General features: G+C 38.5%; 1 protein-coding gene across 1 annotated transcript in view; it reads left to right on the forward strand.

The window, feature by feature from the left end:
• The window catches only part of COL6A1 (collagen type VI alpha 1 chain), a 49,361-nt gene that overhangs the window by 11,757 nt on the left and 20,611 nt on the right, over nucleotides 1–16,993 (forward strand). The window contains exons 10-21 of the mRNA XM_007435192.2: nucleotides 246–290; nucleotides 389–415; nucleotides 1,508–1,534; nucleotides 1,629–1,673; nucleotides 2,090–2,143; nucleotides 2,409–2,471; nucleotides 4,640–4,702; nucleotides 6,464–6,517; nucleotides 6,604–6,639; nucleotides 7,032–7,094; nucleotides 13,092–13,154; nucleotides 16,494–16,556. Coding sequence (XP_007435254.1) covers nucleotides 246–290; nucleotides 389–415; nucleotides 1,508–1,534; nucleotides 1,629–1,673; nucleotides 2,090–2,143; nucleotides 2,409–2,471; nucleotides 4,640–4,702; nucleotides 6,464–6,517; nucleotides 6,604–6,639; nucleotides 7,032–7,094; nucleotides 13,092–13,154; nucleotides 16,494–16,556 — 603 coding nt within the window. The remainder of the gene's footprint in view (nucleotides 1–245; nucleotides 291–388; nucleotides 416–1,507; nucleotides 1,535–1,628; nucleotides 1,674–2,089; nucleotides 2,144–2,408; nucleotides 2,472–4,639; nucleotides 4,703–6,463; nucleotides 6,518–6,603; nucleotides 6,640–7,031; nucleotides 7,095–13,091; nucleotides 13,155–16,493; nucleotides 16,557–16,993) is intronic.

The raw sequence follows: 16,993 nt of genomic DNA on the forward strand, positions 1-16,993 counted from the left end.
TCTATCAATCTGTTAAGATACATATACAAATATGCTTTCAGATGTGTGTATAGGAAAGCAAGGATGGATTTCAAATCAAAGGACTTAAATGTTTTAAACATATTGTATGCAATTGTCAAAATCCTAGTAGACAGAAAACTCTGGATGAAATTCTTTTCCTTACAATCTTGAGAGAATTTTCCAAACAAGAATCCAGATCTGAGTGCAATGGGATTTATTGCTTTGAATGTTATTCTCTACCCTAGGGAAAGCAAGGTGACCCAGGACCTATTGGGTACCAAGGAATGAAGGCAAGTATAAGTTCCTTTATTGTTTTCTTGGCATTACTTTTTTTCTCATAATTTTATTTATAATACATCTGACCTTTTTTTTTGCTTCTCATTTTTAGGGAGAAAAGGGTGGCCGAGGGGACAAGGTGAGTTGTGTTGATTAACAGTGCTGCAAAAGGAGTCTGTGTTGAATTATTGGAAAAACTCCAAAATTCATGTCAAGGTATACCATTATTAGGGCCGGTCAAAATGTCATAAGATTTTGGCTTTGATCTAGATGGATGTTGTAAACCAAATAGGGGATGGGGAAGAGAAGCTGGCTTGTGGTTGAAGCTGCAAAGTCTGTATACTCTTAGAATCTTAACTCATTTCATATCATTTTAAACCATCACAACTGACTGGGTTTGCATATCAAGCCAAAAATAAATCAACAGCATTATGATTTAATATGTCATATGAATCTGGTCTGTAACTGAAAGTATCTCAAAAATCATTTAGCCCCTCCCTTCTAACTCCCTTTATAGAATCTACAGTAGCACTCTAATAATTGCCTGCTATGTTTTTCCTGATGTGTGGTTAAAGCCTTCCTACTTCTTGAGATCCTGTTTCTTTGGAGCAAATAAAATAAACATGTCCTATGATCAGGTTGAAAGTCAAGTATGTTAAAATTGCTTCTTAATTGTCTCCTCTCCAAAGGGAGAAAAGGATAAAACAGATTTAAATTAATTAGATTCTACTTGGAATTGTTTGGATTTGAGATTCCCACTAGAATTGTTGGACAAAGAAACAAACCTTGGCTACTATTTTGCACATTTCTCCTGTTACTCATGGGGAGGGTAGTCCCGCCTAGTCTGACCATTGGAAAGTTAGGCAGCTAATTTTCTTTGCCCTTTGTCAGAGTAAGGACAGGGAAATTATGGTTCAGATAAGATTTAGGATATTTTGCAAAATTGTATACATGATTTTTTTAAATGAAAAGGCTGATTCTCTTCAATTAAAAATGACATACCGTTTGTCCCTAGGATATTGTGTTAGGGCATGGTACAGCCACTGTATTTTGCTGACTATAACATCAGTGTCCAGAGATGATCTAGAAGATCATGTCTAACATCTTAAATTCCATAGTGGGGTATAAAAGGAGAACAAGAAACACAACCAATACCACTTCCCCTGCCCTTTTCCATTTAGCCCAAATAAGTAGTTGTACATCATTCTAAATCTTCTTCTCTCATCTACAGGGCTCAAGAGGTGCAAAAGGAGGCAAGGTATGTGATTTTGTTTGGGGGATGATACCAATATCTTTCTGAGAGCTAATTGGAATATGTATTATACATGTGGCTTTTTTTTTTCCTGTTATAGGGAGAGAAGGGCAAGCGTGGCATCGATGGCATTGATGGCAGGAAGGTATGTTTGATATTTGCATGCAAAGGTACAGTCTCCCTCCTTATGCCTTAAAAAAAGCTGCATTAAAATGGTTGCAATTGGACCTAAAGCATTGCCTTAAGAAAGTGAATTCAGGCATAGCAATAGTCTAGTGCTCTGATGACTCAGAATAACTTGGTATAGTAGAATGAGTGAGAATTCATTTAAGTCTAATATAACCTGTATCAGCTAAAACCTTTTCAGAAGGAACTAAGGGAGGAGAAACTCCACTACATAGCAAAGGCAATTCCTTCCACTAGCCTTATAGAGATAACTTTACAGAAGCTTCATTTAAAAATTCTCGTCTTCTATCTGCTATCATCTAATGATAAAAGGAAAAAGGAAATAATTCCAAAGGATTCATAATAATTCATGTGATTCATTTTCTTTATTCACAGGGTGAACAAGGATATCATGGGCTACCAGGATGCAAAGGATCTCCTGGGTTTGATGTACGTTGGTGCAACAGATTACACATCTATCCATTCTGGCTGCTAGCAAGCAACCTCAGAGTGCAGTGATGGAAGCAAATCTGTAAATATAGGTAGTCACAAAGTGCAGATTCTCAAAGATGGAAGAAAAAGTATAGTGTAGAGATAGATGGAAAACAATATGGAGAAATTCAGCCCGGTCTGATGGGGATTATTGTAATGTACCAAATATGTATAACATATTGTCATTAGTTACCTAAATTGATCACTGCTTGATTTCCATCAGGGCTTACAAGGACCTCCTGGACAAAAAGGGGATTCTGGTTCTTATGGACCCAAAGGGATAAAGGTTAGCCATAATTCATTGTTTTCTTGTTATGACTTGGATACTACGCTTTTTGTGATGTCTAGGTATCAGTGCCATGATAAATTTTGATACTAGTTGAATATGGCATGGCATTATTCTTATAGCACAAGGTTAGGGGAGCAGCCAAAGAGGATCCAACATTTCTAACCATTGTTTTTACTAGGATTTTGTTCATTAAATGATTGCCTTAAATGATCACTTTATTGTCCACTGCACACATCAGAACTGTTTTCCATACTCAAGATAATTGTATTGCAATCATTTATGGTGCATCCATTTATGGCACATAGACACTACCAGCCACACAGGAACATTTCAATTATCACAACACTCCAAGGGTAACTTTAAACAATTTCACTAAAGATTTCCATTTTCCCCTTTGGGGGATATTCTTGAAATGTCACCGTTAATCTGTTTAAAACAGATGTCCTAAAACAAAGATTTAAAATTACATAAAATATCATGATTACATATGAATCAACTGAAAAATACCCAATATAAATATTGGCCCAGTAGTTGCATGTCAGGATGTAACATACATACATGCATACATGTATAAGAGAACTACCCACGTTTTAGAACTATCGATGGGTTAAGTGTTTCATTCACACTCCAATTCATCTTTTTCCTCAAAAATCTTTTTTTTCCCTCTCACTGCATTTATGTTAGTCCTTCTGGGTATTCACAAATTATAACTGTTACCAAGTACAATGAATTTACAAGATATGATATTATCAAGTATACCTATGGGACACTGTTAGGAGAAGATGCAGCAGGGAGAAATTTACAGGTGGAAGTAGGCAGCTCACCTAGGGGAGTTTGGGAAGAGAGGATCTCTGCTTCTCCGAAGGACTAGTGGGCAGGAAGGAATGGAATTAATTATGCAGGCAGAAAATTAAACTAAAAAAGAAGGGGGAAATGGCTTTGGTGTAGATCCTTGGCAAAAGCAGACACTCATGGTTACCAAGATAGAAATTAAATTATCAAGATCCGCAGCACTGCAAATCATCAAAAGACAGAAATGTAAATTGTAAAAAGTTACGCTAAAAATAGCATGGGAACTGTGCCTATGGGTGGGTATAATGAACCTAAAGAGAAAAGCTTATGAAATGTTGAAGAAAGGAAGATGACCCATCCCCCAGACTGAAGAGCACGTTAATGGCTTTGGAAAAGTTAAGAGCTATTACTCCTGACTCCATTCTTCTGATTCTGAATGATTTGGCCAGTAGAGAGTTCTGGCTTCAGTGGAATAGTGGTCAGTTTGTCAGCAGAGTACCAGCATCAGTGAGACACTAACAGATTTCTGGGCATTCAGACATCACCTCTATGTCTCAAAGTCAAGCGACTTTCTCTAATTGCAAAATGTTACCCATATTTTGTTATTCTCCTGGAGCAGCTCACTGTGAACAATGGAGAAAACTAGAATGTTAACTAGGACTACCAAATCTGGATTGCAAAAATCCAGTTTTCTGCCTCTCATCTAGTGGACTTTTGGATTTTTGTAACCTAGCCAGATCTGGTAGACCTAAAGTTAACATAGCTGTAATTAGGTGGCAGTCTTCTCGTGCATTAGGGAAAGAGAGAGTTGTGCCCTTTTAAGCTCAGGCTTTATTATGTGTAGAAAGTGTTTTGTAAAAATGAAATTTGCATGCAAGTCCAGAGAGTCCAAGGGAGCAGTTTTAGTAATTTATTGTAATTTAATAAATTTTAGAATTGAAGAGGAGAGGGAACCAAATCAGCAACTTATTCATTCCCAATAAGTAATATTAGATCACAAAGTTTTCTTAGCAACATTGTTTTTACAGCAGAAATGTAGGGAAAAGACATGGCACTGAAGAGATTTTCCTATATATGTAAAAATTAAAAGCATAATAGGATTTTTAAAATACTATATAAAAATGGTCTGTATTTGAAAGAACAGGAAATCCTGCTTTTAAGTTTCACATTTGGGCTGGCGTGCGTGGTCCTATCACAGTGATGCTAAAACCATAGATTTCTCTACTTTGACTACAGGTGATTTTCATTTCCACCAGGGAGAGGGGAGCAATGAGAAAACTCAGTTTATATGTAATGTAATTTAGAAAGTTGGGATGGCGAGTCCTCTTTTCCTTCTTAAACCTATTTGTGTTGTATGTGTTTTTTACTTCAAGGGAGACCCTGGGCCCAAAGGAAGACCAGGCCCTCAAGGAAAAGATGGACGTCCTGGCGAAAAGGTATAGCTGTAATTGTGATTTGGTAGCATTGTTTTGGCCTTCCCCTTTTATCACAGCTGTTAGTTGCCTGGAGGAGAGTCACTGGCTACCCCCACTGTTTTTCCCCACTGCCCTTCCTCATGCCTCAAATAGGGACAGCCAGAGGTGGATCGTAAGCAGAATAGGGAGATAAAAGAGAAACTATTACCCACCATCACATGTGAAGCCAGCAGAGGAAGAGACTGGCTGGTATCACAGATTTTCCACCCCTCCTTCACTACACTGGGTAGAGCCCTAACCTCTCTTGAGCCTTCCTAGTTTCAAAATTGGCTGAGAAGTAGGCAGACTCAAATCCTCTGGGTAATTTGCCAGACTAGGAAGAGTGGGTTAGTTGATCAGACATGAAACATGAAATTGCAGTTTCTCTTGAGTTTTCCCTGGATTCTCAGGATTTTATATACCTATACTCTTGTGCATGTATTCTGTGCAGCCCAGATGGAGAGGACAAATGTTCTTTATAAAGGATTCTACAGGTATTCCTCGCCTCATATAACGTCTCTTTGAACTTACAACGGTTGAAAAAAACAGCTTTGCAACCAATATTCACATTTATAACCATCACAATGTCCCAGAGTCACACGATCGCCATTAGGGAGCTTAGCAACTGGCATGCATTTACAACAGTTGCAGTGACCTGCGGTCATGTGATCACCATTTGCGTGCTTCACAACCGGCTTCCAACAAGCAGAATTAATGGAGAATGTGGAAGTGAAACATGATGTCTCGCTTAGTGATTTACTTAACGATCAAAGCAGAAGTGAGGTCATAAGTCTATCACAGTGACATGATGTTTTGCTTAGCAACTGCTTAGTGATGGAGTTGCTGGTCCCAGTTGTGGTCGTAAAGGAAGGTCTTCCTGTATCTCTCTCATAAAATTGCAATAACAGGCCTGTTTCCTTCATCATTGAAGTAATGTTTGGTATAATCACAATTTCTTTTTAGAAAAACTATTATTCACACTTTGGCCTCTTCCACACTTCCACTTCTTTTGCTCCCCAAACAATCAGAAACAGTTTCATATTGTCATGTGATCATCAGCCAAAACACTGGGAACAGGGAGCAAAAAACATAAAACAATTACTGCTCCCACCAAGCTGCAGGAAGTTCTGGAGTAAAGGGAAAAGCTCTTTATCCCCATGTCATAGATGAATAAAATAATTGCTATTCCATACATCCCCAACAATACACATCCTTAATTCATGTTATGTTTGTCTGGTTGCATTAAAAAAAAAATTGAGTACTTTGAAGCTAAGCAGCTATCGTTTCCCATCAAGGACCTGCTAGGGCAACCAAAGCTCAGGAACCAGCATTTGGGAATAAAACAAAAGGTCCCTCTAATGGGAAAATGGACTGCCAACTAGCTGCAAAGAGTCACCACATTTCAAAATATTATAAATTAAAACGTTAGTTTTGCTGCAGTTTCAGCTATACTGCAGCCAAGCAAAAACGGAATCATCTCAGCTCCCAATGCAGTTGATGTCATGGGATGAGAGAGATTCAGAGTTGCTTTTAAACTGGCAGAGAATCTTTGTAAAAAGATGCCTTTTGTTTATGAAAGGCAAGCTAGTAGATTTTGATTTTGAAGGACAATAATAACAATGAGGGAAATCTTGCTCTGACATCTCTATCCATTTCAGTTTAGATCACTTATGTTATCTGATTCACAGCTGCTATATGAATATTCAAAAACTCATTTTAAAATTATTTTTTCATGTCTTTTAGGGTCTGCCTGGAGAATTGGGAGCCAAAGGAGAAAAAGGAGAATGGGGAGATGAGGTACATGTTTAAAGAGTTTATGAGCCTGAAGAAGCAGGATTAAGTACATGACAATCCATTCCACTCTCTCTCTTTTTCTCTTGTAGGGAAGTCCTGGACCTGATGGTAGCCTTGGAGAGAAGGTAAGGCTACTGTTTTCAGTCATGTTTTTTATAGTTGGCATCAAAATTGGGAACAAAGAAACTGGTCTTCATTTAGCCTCTGGAGCTGAAATTCAATGGATTGATTCAAAGCTGTTCTTCTAATATTGACATGGAAGGGAATACAATCATTGCAAAGAGCTTTCCTCAAGTGTAAACAAAGTGAAGCCCATGAAAAGGTCTAGGAACTCCTCCCGTCCTCAGCAAGTCCTCAGCATCCTTCCCAACTGGATTCTCAGGACCGGTTCTAACACAAAATTCCCCTTTGTCTTCTTCATGAGCAGAAATATATTTAAAAGCTCTCTGCCACACTTGAGTCAGGCCTGTCGTTGAATCTAGCGTGTAAAATCCGTGTTATGTTCTTTTACATGCAGGGTAGCCCTGGATCCCTAGGGTTGCGAGGTGTCCCTGGGGCTCGTGGACCAAAAGGAGAAAAGGTAAAATAGTTCACAAAATTCTTCACCCTGTGCCCTATAGTCTTCTATTCCTCATGGCAAACATACCCATTCTTGTTTTTCTTCTTAACACTTAATCTGCTTTCTTGTCATTCTTGGAACTCTCTTTGATTTGTTTCCATCCTGTTGAGAACTGGATACAATACTTGTGATGAAGTTTGATAGTATGATATGAAGTGGAATAATTGCTGTTCAGGACCTGAAAACCACATAGTCTTCTTTGCAGCTATATCACACTGTTGACATAGTCAGCCTCATACCTAATAATTTTTACAGATAGTGCTGCCAAGCTAGATATTTCCTGTATTTACATTTACATCTGTCCCCCTCCCCTTTCCAGTGGAGGGATTTGCCTTTGTCTCTGTTAATTTCATGTTCTTAATTTCAGACTACTTTTCTATCAAGATAACAATTGATTTCACTCTTATCCTTTAAAGTGTTAGCTATACTTTAGCATTACACAAAAACATTTGCCTCAAGAAAAGTGAAACCTATGGTCAAGCAAACTAATTTTCATTAGCAATATTTACAAGTAATTTAGAAGAAGCATGATACAGGTAGGCCTCACTTAACCACCGTTTATTTAATAATGGTTCAAAGTTATGATGGCCTTGGAAAAAGTGCTTTACGACCTGTACTCTCACTTACGACTGTCACAAACTGTTGCACCACCACCCCATGGTCATGATCACGATTTGTGACCTTTTTTACAACAGTCGTTAAGCGAATCATGTGGTTGTTACACGAATTCCAGCAAAAAAAGTCCATTGGGGAAGCTGAATTTGCTTAATGACCACGTGATTCACTTAACAGCTGCAGTGATTTGCTTAAAGGCTATTGTAAAAATGGTAAAATTGGGTGGTGACTTGCTTAACGACCACCCTGCTTAACAACCAATTTTCCAGTCCCTGTTGTGGTAGTTAAATGAGAACTACCTATATTAGTATTTTAAGTGAAAATTCAAACCATTTTTGCCTAAGGCCTGGTGATCTTTTTAGATAAATGTGTCCAGTTTAAGGGTAGTTAAATATTTCGAATAATGTCCAAACATGAGAAAAGACATTCTGAACTCTTAACTGCTTCTATTAAAGCTTGTTTTTGTGCTGAACTTCTTGTAGCTGGAGCTTGGACCCTGGAAGATATGCATGACTCAATGTAGAGTTTATGGACTGAATTCATGTATTGCTGCTGTATAAACTAAGAATAGCATAGTTGTACGGGAAAGGAAAGTAATGCCTCTTTTAATGAGAGAGTTGAGCTCCTCCCTATGAGCTGGGAGTGAGTAGGAAAAAATGCACTATGTGCAAACCAAACCATCCAAAAAGTACATGAGTAAAATTGGGCAGCTAGAAGAGTTCATCTGTCCAAAATCAATTTGGAAACAAGGAAGATTGTTAAAATGCTCTGATATATTGAGAAAAGTTAGTGCTGCAATGAAGATGAGGATGGTGCCAAAATGATGTGTTATAGTTTCAGCTTCCCTCTCACTGATGTTATCAGTACCTCCAGGAAGCAGGGATGAATAGACCTGTGTGTAACATGAACATTTATATATTACTTTATCTCAGAAGACTAAAAAGCACTTTTCCTAAAGTGAGCATTCTGAACCTATTTTGCTCTGCATATTAGGTAGAGAAATGCATCACAAAATTCAGAAAACGTATGCTTCTGAAGGGAATGTTTTAAAATTGTGGACCAGATTAGTTTATAATCAAATTCAATAAGAAATTTCTCAAGCATCCTATAACCAGAAAATAGACATTTTATGTATCAAAGTTATGTCTTCAGCAAATTTATAATGCCTCTTTTGAAACTTTATGCCCCTCCTTCTGTACACACACTGATCCCAAGTACAAATTCATAATACACGACTCCTCTTCTATCTCTAACCAGGCAGGATCTGACAAGGCCCTGAGCCAATGGGAACTATTGGGGCTTTCCACAGCGCAATGAGTATCAGAGGTGACCCTGAGAAGCCTATAGCTAGACAGCTACCCCACTGATTAGTCTCATAGAAGCCCACCATGATCAGTCAATATTAAAAAATAAATGAAACCAATGAAGGGGGGGCAGGACCACAGGAATTCATTTTTGATTATGCCCCCCCCCAATATATTCCATTTCCCCTTAAACGATCTACATCCTGGTATTATTATGGTTGGCCACACAGTCAGCCAGATGTTTAGACTGGATTTGGCATTTTTATCCACTGATCGAGTCCTTCCCAAAAAACTGAGATAGGCAGATGTTGTTTGATGGTGTTAAAAGTATCGTTGCAGGGTGTAAGCTGTTCCAAGTAAAGCTGCCTTTTGCAATTGACTGATGGTGTATTATTGATGTTGTTGTTATTATTTCTTTTGCTGTTTCTGCTGGAAAGAAATAATTGTGTTTCTGTGTAGGTTTCCATGGATAAGAGTGGGTTTTGTGTGAGAGACGGAGTAATTGTTATATGCAAATGGGCGATCAAGTTTATAAATTATGTATGTTATTTTACAGATAGGTGATATAATTGATTGATTGATTATGTGCCATCAAATCATTTTCGACTCCTAGGGACCACGTAGATAGATAAATTTTCTCCACGACAATATGTCCCTAACTTACTTCTACAGGTCCTCCAATAGCACCCCCATCGCCACTGTAACTGAGTCCATCTACCTTGCTGCTGGGCGTCCTCTTCTTCTCTTTCTTTCCACCTTTCTCAGAATTAGAGCCTTCTCTAGGGAACTAGGTCTTCAAATATGTCTGAAGTGGAATAATTTGAGCCTGGTCATTTGTGTCTTGAGTGAGAACTCCGTGTTGATTTGTTCGATGATCCATTGGTTTGTTTTCTTGGCTGTCTCCGGTATTCTCAGGAGTCTTCTCCAACACCAAAATTCAAAATTGTCAATACTCTTTCTGTCCTGCTTCTTCAAAATCCAACTTTCACTTCCATAGGGTGTCACAGGGAATACCTATACAATTAATATAGATTTATTCTTTGTCCTGCCCTGTTCTTTTTTGTTGGATCCTGGCAGTTATAAATACATTCATAAGCCAGTATGCCTCACAAAGACATGTTTATTGGGGCAGGGGACAGGATTGATTTTGGCTGTAGTTGATAACCCTAGATTGTCAAAGTAAATGAGCTGGGCATTGCACACCAAAAATTTTGGTTTTTTTCTCCTTTTTACTATTTGCTCTTCCTTGATAAGAGAACTTGAATATAGGATTGTCTTCCTTTTGGATAAATTTGAAATATGGAATGGTGGAATTTCCTGTTGTAACTGGAAACAGTTTTGCTGTGGCCGCTGAAAGTATTGGAATGGAACCCATATATGACTCCAAAGCCATAAATCTCCCTGCTATGTTACAGAGGCATTTAAGGAGGAAAGTATATGTGTCATCTAAGTTGGAGTTTCCTGTTTATATCTGATGTTTTCTCAAACAAAAGTGCAACTGTACTTGGGAAGCAGATGTGGACAGATGTTCTATGCAACTAATTCCAAAAGATTACATTCCATGATTCTGTATCTCTTTGCTGTCATCTAGTGGTTGTCTGGAGTTTTGCAGCCCTAAGAAGTAGATGTTTATGGTTCCAAAGAACAAGTTAGGATTATTGAGGAAATGGCATGTGATGATTGAAATTCTGCATCTCTGAGCTTTCTGTCCTCATGGTGGGAAAAAAAAGAGAGAAAGGAAGTTCTTGTTTTCTGGGAAGCATGCTGAAGGGGACCAGTTAAGGGAAACCAAAACAGAGACAAACAGGGAAATATAGAGGAGCCCCTTGTTTGTCATTTCTGTTCCTGATTCCCCTAAATGGTCAATAGGACCAATCTCTATGAAGATTCAATGATGTTGGAGCTGCACGTTTAAGAGAGGCATGTAGAGAGACAAAAGAACTAGGCACCTCTTATGTCACCTGCTGTAGCATTCTTTTTTATGGCCTCCATTTCGTTGGAGAGCATATACTGTAGTACACTGAAGGCACAATTTCATCAAGGACAATTGTTCCCACTGTAGAGTAAGCACCTAACAAGGAACTCTTCCTATTATATAAAGTCTCCCTCTTTTGAGATTCCTCCCCACAGTTCTTCCAGTTTCCAAAGCTTTGCTTATCCCTTTCACACATATGTCAGTACTTTACCCTCCTTTAAATTCTGTGTGACACTCCACTGCCTTTCACAGTATTTCAAATAAATCCTTTCAAGTTTCTTTTCATATTGCAAATAAACCTTGACAGTTTTGCTTTGAACAAAACTTAACAAATTCATTTCCCTGTATGTGAATGTTACTAGAAGAAGAAAAGATTAGAGCTTCTGTCTAACATAATATCCAGCCTGTGTAGGAATATAGTTCCAGTTACTCATTAGACCTAATTACAGCATATTCCACCCTTTTCTCCAAGGTGGAATGCTCAACCACTTCCTTCCTGTTTTATGTAGGGAATAATTGTGGATGTTAAGTCAAACAAAAAATATGATTGTCCATAAAGTTAGTATGATATTCACTGGGGACTTGAATCTGGATTTTCCAGGCCTGTGTTGATATTCTAGCTGCTGCTTGATGCTGGCTCTCAGTTAAGAACATGCTACTGTCAATAGAGCAAAGGTTAACAAATAATCAAATACATGGATTTTGTATGTACAATGAAACAAACAAACCGTTATTCTGGGAAGTACAGTATATCTGTTTCAGACTCAGATTATAGAATAATGATTATATAACCATTATTATTATATAATTCTGTATAATTATAGAATAGATGTAGATACAGAATAGAAAGGATTCTTGATCTATCTCATTCCAAATTCATAAGGCAGAGACATTTTCTAATTCCTCACATGACCAAGTATTCTGTGTATATCAACTCTGAGCACAGAGGAAGAAGGAGGGCTGCCAGACAAGTAATTGTGGTATATCCCTGCCCTACTACATTTATTTCTCAAATGAATAAAACATTTTTCTCCACAAGTCCCTGGACTAATCTGGCCCTGACCACTCTCATATTTCTGCTTCTCAGAAAATGTGATGACAAGCAGCAGTCTCTCCTCCTGGCCCACGCTCCACTGCACCCTTCGCTAGTGCTCTCACAGTCTGGGTTCCCACAAACTCCCTCTGTTTCCCAAGACCTCTTAATTAAGATTAGGTAATGCAATAATGCCCCTCAGTATGCTGCTGTGCTAGACACATCATTATTCTGGCTTCTTGCCCTTCTGTGGTGTTACTGTCCCGTGAGCGCAGCATACTTTGACAGTCTGTAGAAAGAAAGTGCTGCCCAGTGATAACATCTGAAACAATAGAGAGTTTGCTCACTGCTGGTTCTTTGAGACAGTGATGTTCGCTTGCCACTGATGGAGTCGGAGCCTCAGAGAGTGAGTGGCGTCCCTGACTGAGGATGACAAGAATGCAAGCCTCCCACAGGAGACAAAGCAAAGAGAATGGCTAGAGGTGCCACAGCCCAGCTGCCTGTTTCATTTGCACGTAGCTTTTTTGCATTCCCGCCAGGCCATCAATCAGCTCATGAGGCAAAAGAGGGTGTATATGGAAGGCTTATGTGAGTAAGTGTCTTACTCTGGCCACTCTCATGGTTGTTTTGCCCTTAATCCCATTTGAGACATTTACTTCTTAGTAGTCTTTATTTTACAAGCAAATTGGCAGGACAGTTGGAAATAGTTTGCTTTCTGGACAGTATAGTACAATGGATCCTACATATATTTATGCCAGAAATCCAATAGCTCCATTGAGGATTCTGAGCAGGATGTGAATTTTTTAAAAGTGACCTTTTTAAGTAGATAATCCATAACTTTTAAGATTATCTCGGCCTTTGATAGTTTTTGCTCGATATTGTTTACATCTATTGATCACAGGGAAAATATGGTAGAGTTCAATATATTAGAACACACATGATTCAGCTCTCCAGATGTTATATTTCCTTTTCTGCTTTTCTACTTAATCTACTCTGCAAGCATTTCCTCATTTATTTTCCTCTTGTTTTAGGGTGAGCCAGGTCCAGTGGGAGAACAAGGCCGTGAAGGACTTTTTGGACCACCAGGAGACCCAGTAAGATGCTCTCAATTCTTTTGCATCCCAGATGTCTCAACTGGGCAGAGGGAGAATGTAAACCAATGAGTGGAAAGGAAGAAAGTATCAGACAAGGCCCCTGCTTTGTACTGACTCAAGTTTCAGAGTAGTCAACCCTCTTGTAGCTGAGGACTCCCTTTTTAAAAACCTGGGGCAGGGGGGTTACCAGAAAGGACTTGGCAGTAGTTACAGTATGTGGGGACTTCAAAAGAAAATGCAAGGGTCAAAAGCTCAGCCTGTCTTCCTTCTGATTAATTCTTTTAATTTGAAAGGTATAATGTATTTAAGTTTATATTGGAAGCTTAATACATCTAGTGTACTGCTTATTTCTATTTTAAAGTATCTGAAACCACATATGCTGGCCAAGGGACACCCATCCCTGCATAGCACGTGGTATCATGTTTCCTACTCAAGGCTTCTCTACGTGGCATCTCATCCTACGCTGAAACTGGAAATTACATTAAGGAATAGCTTTTCAAGCCCCTCATTGTAGTGCTGTGCAACATATATGTATTTAGAACATTTCAGCAAAATCTAATTTTCCCACAGCAGGAAGCAATCATTGTAATCAGTGTTCATGGCAGTAATATACACAGTCCTATAATCAATGAAGACAGTCAAATAAGACTTGATTCTTGCTCATAATGTGAGGATTTTGCATCCTGATATCATATATTACCAAGAACAGATGGTACTGCTATGAAGTTTACACTGGGTAAGAAAACCCACATGATTAATGAGTTCCTCTTATGTTTTCTAATATAGGACCAAGCATACAAGTTGCAGTAGATACTACTATACATTGTTCCTTTTGCTTTAATATTTTCCACTTATTTCCCTGTGTATTCCAGCTATGGAGGAAAAGTGTCCTTCACCAGACCTAGGACATTTCCATCCCATAATGCTACAAAGTGGGGCCCCTTGCTCTGTTCTGTTGGTCCAGTTTGTAGTTGTAACAAGTGCTGTTAAAATGAAATGCAGATGTTCTGTGCCAAAATGGCAAATTGAAAACAGCAGCTAGGATAAGAACTTGCATAAATCCCATTTTGGAACTTCCCTAGCAACCAGTGGCTTGTCCTGCTATGAGAGCCTCTGTTTTTTTCTGTATAAAACTGAACATTCTGCATCAAAGCGGCTGAGCGAGAGTTTCTCAAGACATTAGGGCAATAGGCTCCTTAAAAACAGAAGGAAAAAGGATACCACGCTTGTTCTAAGCAGGATACAAAATGGTCATGAATCACACCTTCAAACTCAGGATTCAGATGAATGAGATGGAAAGAAAAACAAACTATCAAATAAATTGGCATTGGTAAAATAATAAAAACTGATACCTCTTTTAGGAAAAACAAATTCCCGGCTATACAAGTGGGAATAGGAAGTTCTTGAGACTATTTATTTTGGTTCTTAGGCCGTTACTTTAGAGAGTTTGAAAGCTAAACCCTGACAAGTTATCTGATAATCCTGCATATCCTAGACTAGAATATTTTCAGCACAATTGCATGGAATAGTTTCCCTGATGTTTGCTGTCTTTGCTGTTTGTTCTAAATGACAAGGATGAAAATGTGCTTCAAATAAAGGAATAAGTCATACTCGTCCTAACAATAGTCTTTCTATGGGGAAGCTTTAACTGCTGTCCCAAAATGTTTTGAAATGTTCGCTGGTGACCTCCATTTCTAAAGTACTCCAAGGTCAGGCTTCTGCATTCTCCTTGCTGTGCAAGTGTATTTGAAACTAGAGTTTACCTCATGCTAATGGATTCTCATTTTTAAAATGCAGTGAAAGTTTTGAAATCTAACCTGCCTAATATATATGTGTGTGTGCACTGTGCATGTATATGTGCATATATATATCCCCCAGTGTTTGTGCTGGAACTGGCCAAGGGCAGTTTACCCGAGGCAAAGAGGGTGGGTCTGAACTTGTTGTTTTGTAAAGTTTTACTCCTAATCTGATACCCCAGAGCTCCAGCGTTCTGCAAACAGCAACACCGTAGGAGCCATGCCAGAAAAGAAAAAAGTTTCATTGTTTACGAGCAACAACACAGTGGGAAGGAAGAAAAGGGACGAGTACTGTATTGGATATAGTCACTGACACATCTGCCTTCAGAGTGAACATTTGCAAGCAAATCCACACTGGTTACTTCCATTACAACATGTTCAGAAGGGGGAAGGGAGCAAGGCCCATCGTTTTATCATTTGTTTTACCTCACCGTAGCTGAGTCTCTCATACTAAGCAGTTGTGCGGCTATACTTTGTGACCTATGTTGGCAAACTGACAAACCCTAATCCACTGTGTTAATATTACACTTTTGCTTCAGTCCTCAGCTATCAACTGTACTACACATTAAAGAAAGGGCATATGACAACTCATCTTTAGCAGAAACGGTATCAAATAATTTGCCTTAAATTTGCCATAAATACTTCTTAACATTTTGCAGTCATTGTTGCAAAATTCATTATCTTCCATTCCAAAACAGTTACAGGAACTTTAAAAAAAGATTGTAAAATGTAATGAAAAACTCATAGTGAATTTTATTTGGTGTCCATCATTCACATACAAAATACTGTATAAGCAATATCAGGGGATGGACTTTCTTAACTTACCTGGCAGATTGTTAGCCTTTTAATTTGGGACAAATCAGGGCAACTGTCAGGCCTAGCCCAAGGAACTCCTGAAGACCATGCAGGTTCAATCAGCAAGGTTTATTAGCTAGCGCTTGATTACAGAATCTTCTCAGACTGACCAGTAGTTCCCAGGCACACGTCTCTAGAATGTTTAGGGATGCGCCAGCTTTCTCCGCCTATCTCCAGAGTGTTGCTCTGGAGACGAGAGCACCATTTTCACCTCCCTTCCTCCATTCCAGTCCATCACAGTAACATATGATTTACCTTGGAGTTTCCAGAGCTAAAATGTTGGCATGAGTTATCAACAATAAGGGATTATAAAATTAAAGGTTTATTTGCTTGCAAAATATTTTCAGAAAGAATAATATATAAAAATTCTCTGCCTTCTATAATATGTACAATATATTATTGATTGATACTAACTGATACTAACTGATTATTGATACTAACAAAGTATAAGCAACTTGAGGCCTCCTAAGGCCTAAATCCCTTCCTAGGTCTGCCCACTTCCAACTGGAAGGGAGGGAGGGAGAGAGGGAGAGCGGAAGGGGAATATGAAATGAACAGCAGCTTCAGCAAGCTCCCTTTAGATCATTTTGTGAGATTGCAGGACAAGATTTGTGCTTTCTGCAAAACTAGTTGGTTCTGGCCATATATTAAGAAAGATGAAACCACTGAACTAACATTTTTCTTCTAGGGTAAAGAAGGTGCACCTGGACCTAAGGGATTTCGAGGAGATGAAGGACCTCCTGGACCAGAGGTTAGTGTCTATGTTGGGGAGCATCCCATATCTCACTGAATGAAAATGTCATACATTTCACAGATCAGCAGTGTTACAGGATACATATAGATGTCCACTAAAAACAAGGAAACATTGTGTGAATTTATGCATTTAGAATATTTTTTAAAAATAACAGTATTTTACTACTGGCTGCTGTAATTATGTTCATATTGGAAAACAAGTAATAAACTCTGCAAAAAATAAGTAAGAATGAAAAAAGTTGGCACTCTCTTAGAATATTTCAGGATTTCACATTTAACGTCCTTCAGTGTATCAGGCTTGTTTTAAGAGAGGAAAGCAATGTAATGTAAATCTATACAAAATTTAATTGAAAAAGAGTCTGCGGTATCTTAAAGATAGAGTGATATATTGTTAGACTCTTAAGATACTACAGTATAGTTTTTGCCACAGCCTAA

Source organism: Python bivittatus, unplaced genomic scaffold (genome assembly GCF_059951505.1).
Source record: "Python bivittatus isolate LINGU-HERP-01145 unplaced genomic scaffold, Pbiv_v1 ctg000020_np1212, whole genome shotgun sequence".
NCBI lineage: Eukaryota > Metazoa > Chordata > Lepidosauria > Squamata > Pythonidae > Python > Python bivittatus.